Raw genomic sequence first — 16873 nt, 5'->3', positions numbered from 1 at the left:
ACAAAGCAGTGGAATTTGCTGATAAGATTATTTAAATTGAATTTATTTGATCTATTATATTGGTTTTCTACAAATACATAAGCCTTAATTGAACAGAAAGAAATTTCAATACTAGCCTCAAGCAACATTCAGTAGTTGAAAACACAAGAGAATATTTTTGCATTCTCATTCTCTCAAACACCATCTTCTGTAAAAGATTTGGTCACTTAAGACTGGCACACTGGACAAACCTGGAAAGCAGTAACGGTGAGACACACACATTTCAATGAACACCATAAGATGTGATTCACTAAAACCCAATTGTAGGCTACAAGTTGATCCCAAAATTTCAGTGTAAAATCACAGAGTCATAGAATTGTTTAGATGAGGAAAGACTTCTAAGATGAGTCCAACCATTAATATAGCACCACTAAACCAGCACCCTAATCCCCATATCAAAGGGTCTTTCAAATACCTCTAGAGACATTGATTCCACCACCTGGGTGTACCATTCCAATGCAGGGTAACATTTACAGTAAAGAAAGTTTTCCTAATATCCAAACTACATCTCCTCTGATGCAACTTAGGGCCATTTCCTCTTGTCCTGTTGCTTATTACATGGGAGAAGAGGATGACCCTCACCTTGCTCCTTTCAGGTAGTTACAGAAAGCAATGAGGTACCCCCTGAGCCTCCTTTGCTCCAGGCTGAACACACACAGCTCCCTCAGCCTCTCCTCATCAGCCTTCTGCTCCAGACCCTTCACAAGCTCCTTTGCCCTTCTCCGGACATGCTCCAGCACCTCAATGTCTCTCTGTAGAGAGGGGCCCTAAACTGAGCACAGGATTTGAGGTGTGGCCTCACCAGTGCAGGGTACAGGGGACAATCACTGCCCTCGTCCTGCTGGCCACACCATACAGGCCAGGATGTCACTGGCCTTCTTGGCCACCTGGGCACACACTGGCTCATGTTCAGGCAGCTGTCAAACAGCACCACCAGGTCCTTTACCATGGGGCAGCTTTCCAGCCACTCTTTCCCCAGCCTGTAGCACCGCCTGGGACTGTTGTGGCTGAAGTGCAGGACCCAGCACTTTGCCTTGCTGAACCTCACATCTCGGGCCTCAGCCCACAGGTCCTGCTTCTTTGGACCCCTCTGCAGAGGCTACCCACACTCCAGTAGATCAGCACTCAGCACTCTCACTCAACACGGTGTCCTTTGCCAAATCACTGAGGGTGCACTTGATGCTCTTGTCAGAGTCACTGCTGAAGAGATTAAACAGAACTAGCTCCAGCACTGAGCCCTTGGGAAGAAGGCTTGTGACTGGCTACCTGCTTCCTGCCTGTGCTGCATGCATTCATACAGATGCACTTGGTTGGGCTGTTGATCCCACCAGCTTTTTTTTCAGCTAGAAGCCCTAATTTCTATGTGACCAGGTAATTCTGTGGTTTCTAACACAGGGACCCTTTTTTATTTGCTGCCACATGGATCTCCACCACCTACCTCCACTGAGATACCAGGCTGAAGGATCTCACTAGCACACCATCCCTCAAACACTAGCACACCATCCCTCAAACACTGGCATGCTGCCCTCTGGTTTTATCCCTTTTCCTTTTTAAATCTAGTTTAAAGCTCCCTCTACAAGACCTGGTAACTCTGGTATTGCAAAGGTACTTCTCCCTTTTTGAGACAGGTGTACCTTGTCTATCACCAGCAGGCCTGGTGTGATATAAACCTAGCCCTGATTAAAGAAAAAAAAGAAAAAAAAATCTGCCACTGACACCAGGCTCAGAGCCAAGTATTGATCTGTCAGCTCTTTCTGCTTCTTCCTTCATCATTCCTTGCAACTGGAAGGAGAAAGGTGAAAACTACTTCAGCTTCTGATCTCTTAACCAATTATCGCAAGTCCCTGAAGTGTCTCTTGATTACCTTCAGAGTTCTTGTTGCAACTTCACTGCTGTCTACCTGAAAAATCTGAGAACTGTACCAGGGTAGGAAGTTTGCTCTTTACACCTTTAAGCCAGGTATCAGAGAGGCAGCAGACGACCGTAGCAAGTGGCAGCAATATTTTTCCTCTTATTACTACTACAGCCTGGAAGACTTGCTGTAACTGTTAATGTAACATTTCAAGAACACATTCTGTTTTCTGACCTAAAAAATCAAATATTCAGAATTCTTCCAAAATAGTAAGTGGAAGTCACCTTGCCCCAAACACTTCAGAAGGCAACCTTAAAGAAGCTGCATTCCACAAGCAAGAAAAATAAACTAGCTAGGTACCATCCAAATTTAACTTGATGAGGACTCAAATGTGACAACAAAAGCCACCCTAATGACTCACACAAACAACAATCAGCCAACAGGAATGAAGTTACTGAGCAGTCACTCTTCTACTCACAGTCCAAGGACAGGCTTTTGAGTCACATCCCTTCTTAGAAAACACTGTATTAACCAATCCAGAAGGTTTAATTTGGCTTTGTGTTTTCACAGAATCACAAGGTCGGAAAAGACCTTCAAGATCATTGAGTCCAACCCATACCCTAACACATCAACTAAACCATGGAACTGACTGGCACATCCAGTCTTTCTTTAAACACATCCAGGGATGGTGACTACACCACCTTTCTGGGCAGATCATTCCAGTACTTTATCACTCAACACAAGTGGACACAGCTTTAACCACTAGACAGATTTCCTCCGCAGCACACCATGAACTAGGAAATTAATATATTGCAGAGACTTGACTTTTATCATTCCCTTCACAAAGTTCAGCACAATAAAATGGGAATACAACAGCACAAATAAATACCAAGAGAATTATAAACCACAAGTGTATGATGCATTACAGTCATTATAAACAGACTTCCTTCTAAGTAGTAAAGCTCAAGAAGAAAACTGTCTTCAAATATCTAGTTATTTGTAACTAGATATTTGTAATTAATTTTATAAAACATTTCATAGACAAAACATACCCTTAAACTGGGTTTAATGATCAGAGTATCCTGCATGCTACCAGGATCAAGGCTCAGGGTCTTCACATCAAACTGCAAGGAAAGCTTACTCACAGTCTGTATTTACATGCTTGCTCAGAAAGTCATTGCATTCTGTGCAAAGGAGTAACGCTCTTTGCCTAAGACTAACCCTTTTTGAAAAAACACAGTGTACATTTATTTCTAATCTGTTACCTCATCCAGATGCCAAATAACTAAATTTCCCACGATGTCAACCAGTAACATAAAGCCTTCATTTGTATTGAACTGAAGCAATTGAACTTTTAATCAGCCTCTTATCTCAACCAGCCACTGATTTCCTGGACATTAATGATTTCTTCCACCTTGCAGTCATTTGTTTGTTCAAATTCCCTGGCATTGTTGCTACTTTTACTGTCTACACTTTGATTTCAAAATTCCCTGTTCAGGTCAAGAACATCACACAGCACAACCATTTTCCTCTAGATATTCAACTTACTTTCTTGCCACAAACAAGAAAAGCAGGTTTACCTCACAGGTTAATTTTAAAATAGCTAATATATAAATTTCTCTGAATTGTTTATAGAAAGCCTCCGCATCATGATACTAGGAATTTAGGACTGATTAATAAATAGCCCCTTGACAGTCTTGCCTCCTTCCTGTAACTCTCTTATCCCAAGTGGCTTTGAGCAAGCCTGAAAACATGAAGATTGTCCAGATGAAGGGCAATTCTTGCAGTTTTGCGAGTGCTACCTGACAAAAACATTCTATTCATCTCTACAAACAATCACAACAGCCTTCAGAAAAATAAAAGGCCAAGATTAGAAGATATAAGCCTTTTTCTTACCCCATACATTTTACTATTAAACCCAGGATTCGTTGTAAAGTAAACAAAGAGACTGAGACCTTTCGTCCATGCCTGTCAGCAACCACCTCAGAGCGGCAACAAAAGTAATTCCAGTAATGCTCATCTTTATCTTTAATTCTGGCTTGAGATTTGCTAGCCAAAGGGTCCAAGACAGCACAAGTGCTCTAGTTTCGTTGTTCAGTACAAGTCAAACTGAAGTTAGCTTGCAAGTGTAACTCTTTGACATATTCCACATAAAGCATGCTCTCTCACACTTTGTTTACAATCTGTCCCCCCATCTGCTAGAGCCAGCCACTGAAAAAAAGACTGACATATTCAAAACAAAATTAGATTTGCGTTGCTTACAACAAAGTGTATGACAGTCCATCTGAGAATCACAAGGGGAATGCTATGAAAAGGATTCTTAGTTGCAGAAGGCAAAATAAATCCCTCCATGCTTTGTATGCTGGAAGCTATATGCATATGCCAAACAGCTACCAGGAAACATTTCTGGGGGCGTTTGCACAATTCTGTACAGCAATTTGCATACCACAACAAGCAGAGAAGTTAATTCATCAATAGGAAAGTTTGAACCACAGGGAAGCTATGCTGATCCCCAAGCTTTGGGCTGCTGAACTTCAGATTTGGCCCAGGAAACAAACCATCCACAGGAGGAACAGATCAAGACCAATCTCCTCCAACCTCTACACCTTCCCTACAGTGAAGGAGAAATTTAATTTACTTGTTTAAAATAAATTTGAGGTAGAAAACTGCAGGGAAATTTATAAAATAACTCAGCATTGTGCTGTTCAAGATGAAAAAACCTTTTCAGAACTTTATTGTCCTCCAAAGGCTTCAAAACAAAAAACTGGCAAAGACAAATTGATTTTACCACCTGTTACCAATATAATTTACACTACTTTTGACAGCCTTGGCTCAGTTTCTAACGATGGGCAACATAAGAAAAAAAATCGTGGACTGCCACACCCTAATGGATTCAAGGCCTTGTATAAGATCACTTTCACAGAAGGAAATGGCCCTAACACACAATCCAGCTGGAGAGCTTACTTGCCACCTGGTTTCCAGTAGCATGGGAGTTCATGCAGGCAGTCAGCCATGTGGACTGGGGAAGTAACGAACACTACAACCAACTGTGGTCCCTGTCCCCAGACCCTTTGGTGAGCAGATCTGAATTTCTGTGTCCACACTAAGGAAGTGAAACAGGCTCGCTCAGCAGCACTGCATACTTTTTTTGAGCAAGTATGCCAACAAAACACAAGTTTGAGCATGCCATGGTCAACTGTAATCTACCCTCTGCCCTCAGAAAGTACCGAAGTACTTCATACAGGTTTTCTCCTCTGGAAGCAACTGCAAACCTGAGTTATACAAGAAAAATTATAAGTGCTGTAATTCAACACACAACAAGAAAGCACTCAGCCTCTACACTGCTGAGTGTAAATCGTTCAGTTTTGCCTATGTTTTTAAGTTTTTAAAAGAAAACAGTTCTGCTAAGGTGATAACTGATTCACCTTTCAGCAGCACAGCCGGGTCCCCAGAGTTCTTCCATTTTGATATGAAAAATTAACATAACTGGAAGAAGTCTGCGTAAGGAAGAGAAATGTAAAATTAAAGGAACTGAAAGGGAAGCAGAATTAACACAACACAGCAGAAAACTATAGTGCAGAGATGCCCACAACACAAGCCAAACAACTGTCCAACTACAATTTTTCTCTCATTATTTCTAGTCTCCTTATTATAAAGATCAAATTTAGACATACATTTGTTATTGCACAGATCTTAAGCAGTAATTAACTTCATGCTCAGTAGCTGGACTACAGGACTAAATCGAGATTAGTTCCACTTTTGTCAAAAACCTGTATTTTCCTAGATTACAGCAAAGGTATTCAAGAACATCATATAGAGTTACTGAAAACACTGATATAAAAATTGCTGGGGAAGATTATAGAAGCTTTGTATTATTGTAGAACCACTTTTAATACAAACAACACAGCTAAACTACTGAAAAACAGCTTTACATATCTTCTTCAGAATTAAAGCCATTCAAGTCCTTTTGCAATCCAGAAGACTACGCTGGATTACCCCAGACATAAGAGCAGCCACTAAGAAACTCGACTTTAATATTTTGTGAGTCAAATGAATGAAAGAATTTTGCATGAGTTTTTTGAAATGATAAGGTTGTCAAAACTTTTCAGAACAAGCGCCTTGAGCTCGCTTTAGCTTTGTAAGGAGCAGCAGTAAAACAATCACTCCAGAAACTTTCCTTTTTTTTAGGGAGGTATCAGTAAGAGAGCTCATGTATGTTCAGTTCATCATCCAGTAAGTAAGGGTTACCCCCACAAAGCAATTCAGAGAAAACAAACAAAATTAAGATCCTGTACCCAACCCCACACATTCAGCACTTGTGCTGAAAACCGATTAAGTTTTAATTGATACATTTAAGTCTTTAGATTTGCTCTGCTAAATCACTTCATTTTAGACAAACCATTTCAGTCAGGGGAGGACTGAGGCAAGAGAATGAGGAGCTATTACAGCATCAGCCATGCAGCTGCTATGAAAATCCAGGCATAACTCAGCTCAAACATGTTTCTACAAGTCTGAGATCAGACACACTTTCAGCAAAAGCCAGATGAAGATTAATAGATAAGTTCTTGTTGCCCTCTCCACGGCATAAACTCAAGAGAATCACAGAGAAGCTCTGAGTCACAAGGAAAACACAAACTTTCAAAGCCAAATTCATAAACAAAGTGTACAGTCTTTATGCCAGGGAGTGTAAGAACCTCTGTAACTGAGGTTGCTTTTAAATTTCTTTCTTTGCATTGACAGAGGTTGGTTCTGAACAGAATATTACTGGTTACTACAAAAAGCAAGTAGAACAGCAAGCAATCATTGTGAAAGAGTGCATAATGAAAGGAAATGATTGCACAAATAGAAACATATTCTGCCCTTCTTTCAAACTGAAGATGCAATCTTTGTAAATACACACAAATGCATACAATTATATGTACCTTTCCACACAAAAAAAGTGTATTATATACCCTTCAAACATGTCAACAAATACACTTGCTTCTATCTCCATGTTTCACACAAACACTAACTGGAACATAAGAAGCCCTATGAAATGGGATATTGAATATATGCAGGACTAATACTAGCAGACAGAAGAAGCTGCTGTGATGTATTCAAAGTGACCTTAAACAATTTGACATTGAAGTGAAAGGATGGCTTAGAGTGACAGAATCTTAAGAGAAAGTGGAACAGTGTCTGAAATGTAAATAAAAAGTGCATGCTCTAACACCTCAGTATCTTTTCTGAATAGAATCTGTTCAGAAAGAAAAAACAAGAACATACCGTGCTGCCTGGTAACAAGATTCATGTGATTAGAAAAATAAGACATTTTCACAGTTTTAATATGCGTCTGCTGATCTAAAATCCTACTAAATTACAGGAATTCAAAAAGCAAAAAGATTGCAAGAGAAGCAACTACAAAAGACCTTGGCAAATGGATGCCAGGAAAAGGACTTCATGGTTTTGCTTGGTCAAGATATACTACTGTGCTGAATCTACTCACAGAAAAAAAAGTTAAATATATTTATACTTCCTATTTTATGAACAGACAGATTATTCTGAGTCATCTGGTATTTTTAAAGTGTAAGCATACTACATGTAATTATTTAATGTTCAACACAGTATTCTCCTGCATCACTTGCTAATATGTGAGAAAAAAATTCCCATTTTATAAAATGATAACAGTTACCTTTTCTGATATACAATTACTTACATTTGATCCAATGGACATTCAGTAGCCACCACTTTGCTAAAGAAGTGAACAAAACTGAATCACAACGAGCAAGGATTTTTCATAAAATAATAAAACGTGAAAGAACAGCCTAGCCATTACCTATCCTCGAAAAACTTCAAGCAATTATTTTGAACATATTTACTAATGATGACTAATAATGGAATAATATAAGAAACACAATTGTAAGGTCCAATTTACTGGTGTAAGACTTGGGCAAATTTTACATCATAATAAAGTCAGTAATTTTCTTCAAATTTCTACATAAGACACCTATATGATAATGATGTCAATCAACTACTCAAATGTATTCTAGGAATCTGTTGAGATCAACAGTGTAATTTTCATGTATAAAACATTTGGAAGACTTTGAAAGCCAATCTGAACAATGCAATTTGGACATTTATATCCTAGGTAAACAACAACATCATACCTTCCACGGTATTATAAACTCTTCTTATCAATGAAAACATTTTACGATATCCTCATGCATATATAAATCTTAGTTGTTACAAATTAATAGCAATTGGAATCTTTAAACTCGTCTTATTTTTCTCAAATTTTCTTTAAATATTAAACTTGGACAAAAAGATTAATCTATTCTGTATGGGCGTAAATTAACTCCACTGTTAAAACAATCCCTAAAAATGCTTCTCAGGTTATGTTTTGTAAATCAGAGCAGTGAAAGCGTAAGCTTATGTCAAAATTTTGGCATTTCAAATAAACAATGCACACATTCAACAGAGAAGCACACTACTAATCCTTCCATTCACCAATGCCATCTGAAAATTGTTGATGTGTGCTTTGACGAAAAAGTAAGTATGTTAGGAAAGTTACTCAGTTCTTTGTCTAAGTCACTGAAAAATTACACCACTTTGATACAGCGCAGCAAAGTTTTATGATATTTTAATACTTGGCCTGAGAATCTTCTTAAGATACATAAAACAAGAAAAGTAACAAAACCCTTTCATTCTCTCCATTGAGTTTCAATACAAATGTTGAGTAAACCCCAATTCATCCACTCATACCATGAGGTCTGTAGAAAATAAATCACAGGCTCGCCATACAATTTGTTTGGAAAATGGACATTGATTTCTGCCAAAGGAGAAGAAAATTGCACAAGATGTATGAATATTTTATCACTGTCAAATGGAGTATGAAGAGGTGGCTATAAAGACAAGTGGCCTACAGCAATATAAATAAGTTGAGTAAGAGTAGTTCTAGTAAACCAAGTAATAGGTTTTCAACCAACAATTCAAAACAGAAACTCAAAACTTGCTACACTAAAGTACTGATCTCTCTTGAACAGACTAATTGAAGTTTCCTCCAAACAGACTAAATGCCACCAGGAGATGTTCCGTATACATATACCACTAACACTGACTTTTACAAGCGAGTCCTGTGGATCATAGCCTCCAAACTAATAATCACTAAATGGAAAACAGGGTGCACAGCCCTTCCCTCACAGTATTAGCAGTGCTGTTAGGTCTATTGCTCCTAGAAATCTAGTTAATTTTATTGGCAATTTCTCTTTTTGGCATAGTCAATCTTGGCATGTAATTCTGAGCTAGCTTGTAATACTCGTTGTCAGATGATGTTACTGTTGTAGGAACGACTAGGTTCTTCAGTATTAGAAATTACATAATATCTGGGTAGGAACAGAAAAACACCATAAATTTCATTTTCAAGAATCTCACATTTGGGGGAAAAAATGAAACACCAAAACAACAAACCACACAAGAAGGAAATACATGATCATCTGATCTCCAAAAAAAAGTTTCCTTGTAATTAAAAGCACAAATAAATCTAAATTACAGGAAGTATGGAGGAGAACTTGGTAACTACCATTCAGAAACAAAATTTTTCTTTTACCTCTTCAATAGCCTCAGACCTAGAAAACTCCTGGAATAATCAACTTGTTTCTGCTCCCACTGAAATGAAGGAGAATAAACCCACCTTAAGCACAGGCTCCAGCCTGTACTCAAGAGACTGAATTTAGTGTTTCACAAAAAGATACCCTCTGAACAAAGAAAACGAGTGCAGGTGTGACAGAGGTCTGAACCGCTTGAATGGCGTAACTATTCTAATTCTTTTCCAAACAGACTTGACCAAGGCACAACAAAATCTTCTACATCTCCAATCAGTTTAGATTGAAGAATCTATAGCATCTATAGTCTGAAGGCAGGTTTGCTTGTATGCACAGTTCCCCTCCTACAAATTAGAGGGACGAAATAAAATCTACTTTAGGAGCAATATCCTGACAAGAAAAAAAAAAAAAAAGGGGTGGGTGGGGAAAGAGAGAAAGAAGACAAAAGAGGATGAGGAAAGACTAAACTCTCAATTGTCAAGACTCTTCTAAGTAGGGCTGATCTTCAGACCAATTACAGTTGCAGCTGAAATTCATCTGCAGCTGTTCTGTTTTCCAAACTAAGCTGATTGATAAGCAAAGCCTCCTGAAATAAAAGTCCACCAGACTACAAGACTTGCTGTACACAAAGACTGAGCAAACATGTCACAGTTACTGCTTTGAAAGGGGTGTAATCTTATAAGCACAACTTCTGAACACATGTACTTGGTACAGGATGCAAAATGCATTGCTATCTTCATAGCAGATTAAATACTCAGCCTAACCAGTATCAAACATTCTGAGTTATCAAACTGTTATATTAATCCAAGTTGACCACCAAAATTATCCCCTAAACTAATTCACTTACAAAATTAACAAAAACAGTCCTTATTTTCAAACCAACAACTCCTTGAAGCAGAAGCAAGGAGGAAATGAGTAATTAATAGACAGCACACCCCTTTTACAGCTCTATTCTGAGCATCTTTGAGAACATCAGGAGAGGGAAAAAGCCAGTGTTTTACCATTACCATTATAATCAGTACTTATAGTCTTCATCTGCCCTCTTAACGGACTTCACCAACAAGAATATATTAAAGCCACTCAGAAGAAAAAACTCTCAGAGGTTCTACACATGTCTAATTTCTACCAGACATTCAATTTTTATAAACTTGTTTCACTGAGTCAAAACCAATGTTGAACCTAGTGCTGCAAGAAAACGCTGATTTTAAATCTCAGAAAAGTTCTGACCCTAAACAAATGTTATTTCATCTTCCCATCACTATTAAAGAAGTATCCTAGAAACACTCAGCAGGCTACTAAGGGCTTCTCCCACCATGCCCTGGAGCATGGATTCTGCAGGCACAGATAGAAAAGACTACACATTCATGCTAGGATTACACATACAGAAAAACTTCTCTACCTCCTTAGAAAGTCCAGGGAGCTACAGAATTGAGTGGTTTATAGCCTTCAAGCTCCTCTTTCTTTTATAAAAGCTCTGTCCTTTCAAAAAAATTAATACAGAGTAAAATTTTATATGCTGCAGTTCCAAATCAGTGCCAGCAACAGCTATAGACATTAGTTCAGAATAATAACCTCATTAAAAAACACAACTCTAAATTTTCTAGAGAAAACCAGCAGAACTACTTAATGACTGGAAATGTATTCAGTCATCATTTCTATCATATATCCAGCAATGTGTGCAGATCACCACCCTCTTAAGCAATGCTTTCCTGAGCAATACAAAGTTACAAGAGGCAAGGCAGAGCGAAAGATGCAAAACAAAGGTCACCAAATCCATTACGTGCCACCTTATAGGCGAAATAAAAAAGAATTTCCTATCTAAATGAAGTCCGAAAGACAAACACCAAAGTTATCATATAACAAGAGACACATTTCTCTTTCAAATTAGTTTTAAAAAAAATCCTTACACACTACCTGACAGAAACAAGTTTCCTACAAACTTCCAAACTCAGTGCATTTGTACAAGGAGGTGAACCCCCTTCTGACATCTTATAACAACACCCAGAATGGGGAGATGCTGGAAAACAGCTCTCCGATGCAAGCTAGGAATTAAAGCAAAATCCACTGGAGACAATTCTCACTCCAGCTGGAAATTTACACAAGCAAGTAAAAAATTACATAGAGAATGACAATTGAAAAATTTCCAGGTAACTGGACACGATTATCAGTAAGATCTGAAGCATATTGTCAGAGACTAACAGAAAAAAAAAGAAGAATTTCTGTTTTCTTTGGGTGCATTGTGGACTCAAAATTTGACCTATTATTAAAATCCCTTTAAACATGTGCACTATTAAAGATAATAGTAATTAAACCTGAAATACAGAGGTAGCCTTAATAATTATGGAAGCCAGTTTTCCAGACAACAGAATGTTCCTGCTATTTGCCAGTAATATTAAATTGAAAAGGCCAATCTTCAAAACAAAACCATGCATTCTTAAGAACCATTAAGTGAAATAGTTACGGAGCAATTCTGTGTCTAAAAAAGTAAAAAGCTATCTCTAATCTACCAGCAGTGAAAGCACTATCATAGGCACTAGGATACGTGTAGAGTTCCATGTATCTGGATTTTGCCATACTTTGTCTGGTGTAAACCTGTTGAATTCCAGCTCTTAGGTCATCCCATATCTGGTCAAGACCAATCTGTTTAAGTCCATGCGGGTTCTGACTCCTATTCGATGACATTTTGTATTTCCTGTAAAGTCTTCCAGTGCAGCAGCCTGAGCTCTTGTTATTCCTCCATCAGAATCACAAGTCAAGTAACATTCTAAACTCAGTTGCAGCAAGTCAGCGAGATACTCTTTACACACAAAAAGTGATGTTTCCCAGGAAGATAACCTGCAATAGGAAAAGAAAACATACACATTATAAAATGGTCCAAATTTATCCATACTAAAGATACAAAATTTATTATTTCACTGAAATATTGTCGCTTACACAGATGAGAAATCCATCTTAAGATGTGAAATACTAAAACCAAGAACCATAATTTTGCAACTCAGCAATTCACTACAAAATGAGACAGTTAGTACCCAGAGTTATCCAAAGGCTGTAGGTACTTAGACCAGCACAGCTGACAACAAAAACCTAATGCTAACAACAAAACATAACAGCAAAAAAGCTTTCCAAGCAGCAGACACTATCAGCAAAGGAAAACAGTTTCTTTCCATTCAACAGTAAAATTCTAGTACTTCTGAGCAACTCTGGGCTCTGTGGTAGCTCATTGTTTAACAAAAATCCTTATGGGTATCAAAGATTAACCAGAAGATACCAAAAATAACTTTTTCTTCAGTTATCAGTAACTCTTCCAGACTTGAGATTCTATTACAGGTAACCTGAAAGGCCAAGGCATTTTGGTAGAAGAGATTTTTTCTATCTGGCAAGCATAAGCTTACATTAATTTCTTTGCTAAGTAGAAGAACACCACTTCCTTCAATGTCACTCTACCAGCAAGAGAACGTATAGTCAATAATGGTGGGAAAAAAGAACTACTAATAGGAGTACACAGAATAAATATTGAATGAATTGTGAATTAAACAATCAAAAAGTAAGAAAATGCACTACTTCCATGAGTTTTAGGTGCACCAAGTTTGAGACATCGTGAATAGATGGCTACCAATTCAACAGCCTTGTGATATAATGGAAAAGGAACACATTCACCTGGAAAGGCCCACTGAAAACATCAAGCAGTGAAGATCCATTTTTACACAAGTCCATAAAAACATGTTGGCAATTTTAACATATGCTTTGATAAGTGACAAAATTAAGAACATATCAGAAAACGACAATGTAAACAATTAGCCCACAAACAAGACAGTTGTACTAAGTCACGACCAACTTAATCTTACTAGAGTCTTTCCATTCATACAGGAAGCTTATAAAAAAGATGGAGACTTTTTACTAGCAACTGTAGTTACAGGAGAAGGGTCAATGGTTTTAAATTAAAAGAAGGGTAGATTGAGAGTGGATATAAGGAGGAAATTCTTTCCTGTGGGGGTGGTGGTGAGACACTGGAACAGGCTGCCCAGAGAAGTTGCACATGCCTGACGCTTAGCAGTGTTTAAGGCCATGTTGAAAGGAGCTTCAAGCAACCTGATCTAGTGGAAGGTGTCCTTGCCCAAGACAAGGAGACTAGACTAGATGATCCCTTCCAGCCCAAACCACTCTGTCATTCTGCACCCCAGAGCTCACTGACTGGAATACTCAAACCACAGTGAAACATGGCTTTCTATTCTTCTACAGACAGCCCAGCTTTATGATAAATCTGTCATCCAAGGCTCATATGGGCCCTTCTGTGATTTCAAGAATAGTATAGGCTAAGACCAAAGAAATCCTATTATTTGTTCTTGACCTCTGAGCAGCAGAAAATAAAATATATTCCTTCAGGACCTACTGTTAAGTCATACTTCTAAGTTACTCTGTGTTCCACTCCAGGCTTCAAAGAGTTTTGAAGATTAAGTATTTTGTTATACCCTCTCTGACCATCACCCAACTTTCTGAAGTTCTTTTCTGCCTCTTCTTCTGGACCCTAAAAAGACCAGCTGAGATAGAGACATTTTTTTCATTCTTTTCAGCCAATGACTGTCCTACTACAGTAACACAGAAATTACCACTCCTCACAGCCCTTTGCTATCCCATCATCCATACACATTTAAATCTCAAGCTCTAAGTGAAAATACCAAGAAGTATTTTCATCATGTAAGTCTCAGCAGCAAATACTGTCTCATTTTAATCTCACATACAACTGATAATGTAGCTTGTTTTCTTTTTTACAGGGTAAACAGTTACTCAGAGGATTAGGTGGAAAAGCAAGGATTCAATCAATACACATCTTAGAAAACACATGTCTAAAATTCAACCCTGCCATTTTTATTTCACTGATTAATTAATAAGCAAGCTACTTATTAAAGACACATGACAATTATGCATCATAATACTGAAGTGCAACCTAGGTCATACCTTGCTTGTATTTAACTTCACTAATTTCTGGAAATCGAACCTGCTGCAGTACTACTGACGATGGACTTTCAGGACTGAGCAACAAAAGCCAGGAAGAACAAAGGTCCACAAGTGGCCATTCACCTCCACTGCGGGAAATACTCTGTGCATGCTACACACCCACAGTCTTGGACTGTGATCCTAAGTCAGCATTGCAATAAAACCAAGAAAATTAACTCAATGTCTACAATCCAGGACAGCACGAACACTTTGATTCCTTAAATCTGCTACTAAAGAAGACATGGTTCTGGAATCTGCAACCCCATGACAACTGCAGTACATGTAAGAATTAACTGACTGTCGCTTATTGATCTGCCAGTAGCAAGCAGCCTGGGGTTAGAGTACATTTGTGTAAGAATGTGTTGGTGCACCTAATACAAAATCCTTCATGGCTGTATAAGAGCTTCTAACAAAAGGCCAACCCCTGGCAAGCTAGTAGAAAGCATAACCAGCACATGTTGAGTTTCCCCCTCTATGACGATGGAAATGTTTACCTCTCTAAGTAAACATCTCCTAGTTTTTATGAACCCTGGCGCATCTACGAATACTACCTTTCCCCAGTATCTTTTCAATTCAAGGTGTTCCTCATTCTTCATTAATTTTCCCTTCACTTCCCCTAAAGTAAACCTCTGTATTTAAGTCCGGATGTAGCTACTAAAAACAACGCAATGAAAAAGAACTTAATTTTGGTTTTTATTTTCTCATGCAGTCCACTGTATAAAAATATTCTTCGTAAGTCACAAATCCACTACACTTGACACTACCTCAATATCTTCCAATTTGAATTTTGCAATTAAACACATGAACACAGAATGACAATACGATCTCACTAACCTCCTAGACTCAAACAATTTACTTCTTCCAGTTAATTACTGTTTAACAATCAGAAAATAGAGCAATAGATGAATAATTCTATAAGCTACTCTCAATTTTTTCCAGATTTATTCATGTGCAGAAAAACAGAAAGGTAGTTATTAATACATTACTTTAACAAGAATAAAATTTCAAAACTTGAGAATACTTTAACTACAAAAGCATATTTATGAAAAGATATATTTGTACTTAGTGGTTAAACTAAACTATGGTATTAAATTTATAGAAAGAGCAGGGGTAACACAAGGCTTTGTTACTTGGCACATTGGCTATTATATGTAAACATACGAAATTCTATTTCATGTGAGAAGTGCTATTCTGATTCACACACAAAAAACCCTCAAAGGTCAAATTGAGTCCACAGCAGTTACACTGCATCTCTTCACCCAACATCCCAACTGCTAAAAAGAGGGAGAAAGAGTCCCTAAGCCAGATTTCTCAGTGCTCAGGCTGTGCGCAAGCGCCTGAATTAAAACCTCACCATTAAGTCATGACCTTTAAATCAGTGAGATCCCTCCCTGGCAAAGTGCTCTTGGCAGGACTGTGCACAAGCAGGTCTTGAACTGACCATCACTGCACTTTCTCGCCCAAACAGATCAGACTTGCTGCTGACCTGCTTCAAGGATAAAACCAGCTGCCTGACTTGTAACATCCACTCTGCAGCTTTGGACCAGGGAACCCAGACTTCATTACAGCTTCAGAAACAGCAATATTTGCATGAGAAATATTACCCCTGTAGTTTCCAGACAATATATGCACAACTTGATGCAGCAGGATGATAGTAATGTTCAATACCAGCCAATCTTTCAACCTTGCACTCAAGAACTGCAATTAAAAGTCCAAACAAAAGGAAGTAACACTTCTGCCAAAACTTTAAAACAGCCTCGAAGGCTTTCTTCAAATAAATGTTACTCCCCCTTTTTTCATTACTTGGGGACGCACATCATGATAGATAAATCTCCTATGCAAAGAAATGCATTGCATTAAAAAACACTGGGCTTGTTTCTATTGATAACCTAATAATAAAAAATATTTTTTTAGATATCCCACTTCTTTGGAAAATAATGTGCATGCTGGAAGAAGTCTTCAGGAAAATGTTAAATTAACCCTGTGTTTATCTAAAAAACATAATAAATCTCATGAGAATTTCAGCATCCCAAGTCATCTGCTGGAGCAAATACCTAATTTTTACATCCAAACACTTTCAGTAACAACTTTACAGCTCCAAGGCCTGTGCATCACCTGTTGTTCTCCCACAACCCCTTATTTCTAAATTACATACTTCAAGAGAGTTTACTTCAGTAATTACAGACAGAATTTGAACTTGTCAGCCTCTTGCACAGTAAGAACTTACAGGTTCAGAGCAAGGTTTCCCAGCTGACGCAAGAAGTCAGATAGCACCGTTTTAAAGACGCAATAAAGAGGCACAACCTCTAGACTTATTTTATCTCTTGTCTAATTTCAAACAGGAGGAGAACATTCTTGTCATGTCTAACAGCATGGGTTTAAGTGACCAGATTAACCATACTAAATC

The 16873-nt window shown here is 38.1% G+C and overlaps 1 protein-coding gene across 1 annotated transcript in view; it reads right to left on the bottom strand.

Annotated features, from left to right (window-relative positions):
- Nucleotides 1-16873, bottom strand: part of CUL1 (cullin 1) — a 53794-nt gene that overhangs the window by 24911 nt on the left and 12010 nt on the right. Inside the window, exon 2 of the mRNA XM_066191412.1 lies at nucleotides 12014-12306. Within this exon, the coding sequence (XP_066047509.1) occupies nucleotides 12014-12153 (140 nt within the window). The 5' untranslated portion in view covers nucleotides 12154-12306. The remainder of the gene's footprint in view (nucleotides 1-12013; nucleotides 12307-16873) is intronic.

The sequence above is a fragment of the Chamaea fasciata genome, unplaced genomic scaffold (assembly GCF_029207755.1).
Source record: "Chamaea fasciata isolate MVZ Bird 193981 ecotype frontalis unplaced genomic scaffold, bChaFas1.0.hap1 SCAF_1, whole genome shotgun sequence".
Taxonomy (NCBI): Eukaryota; Metazoa; Chordata; class Aves; order Passeriformes; family Sylviidae; genus Chamaea; species Chamaea fasciata.
The sequence above is the reverse complement of the archived record's forward strand: the minus strand, read 5'-3'. Positions and strand labels throughout refer to the sequence as shown.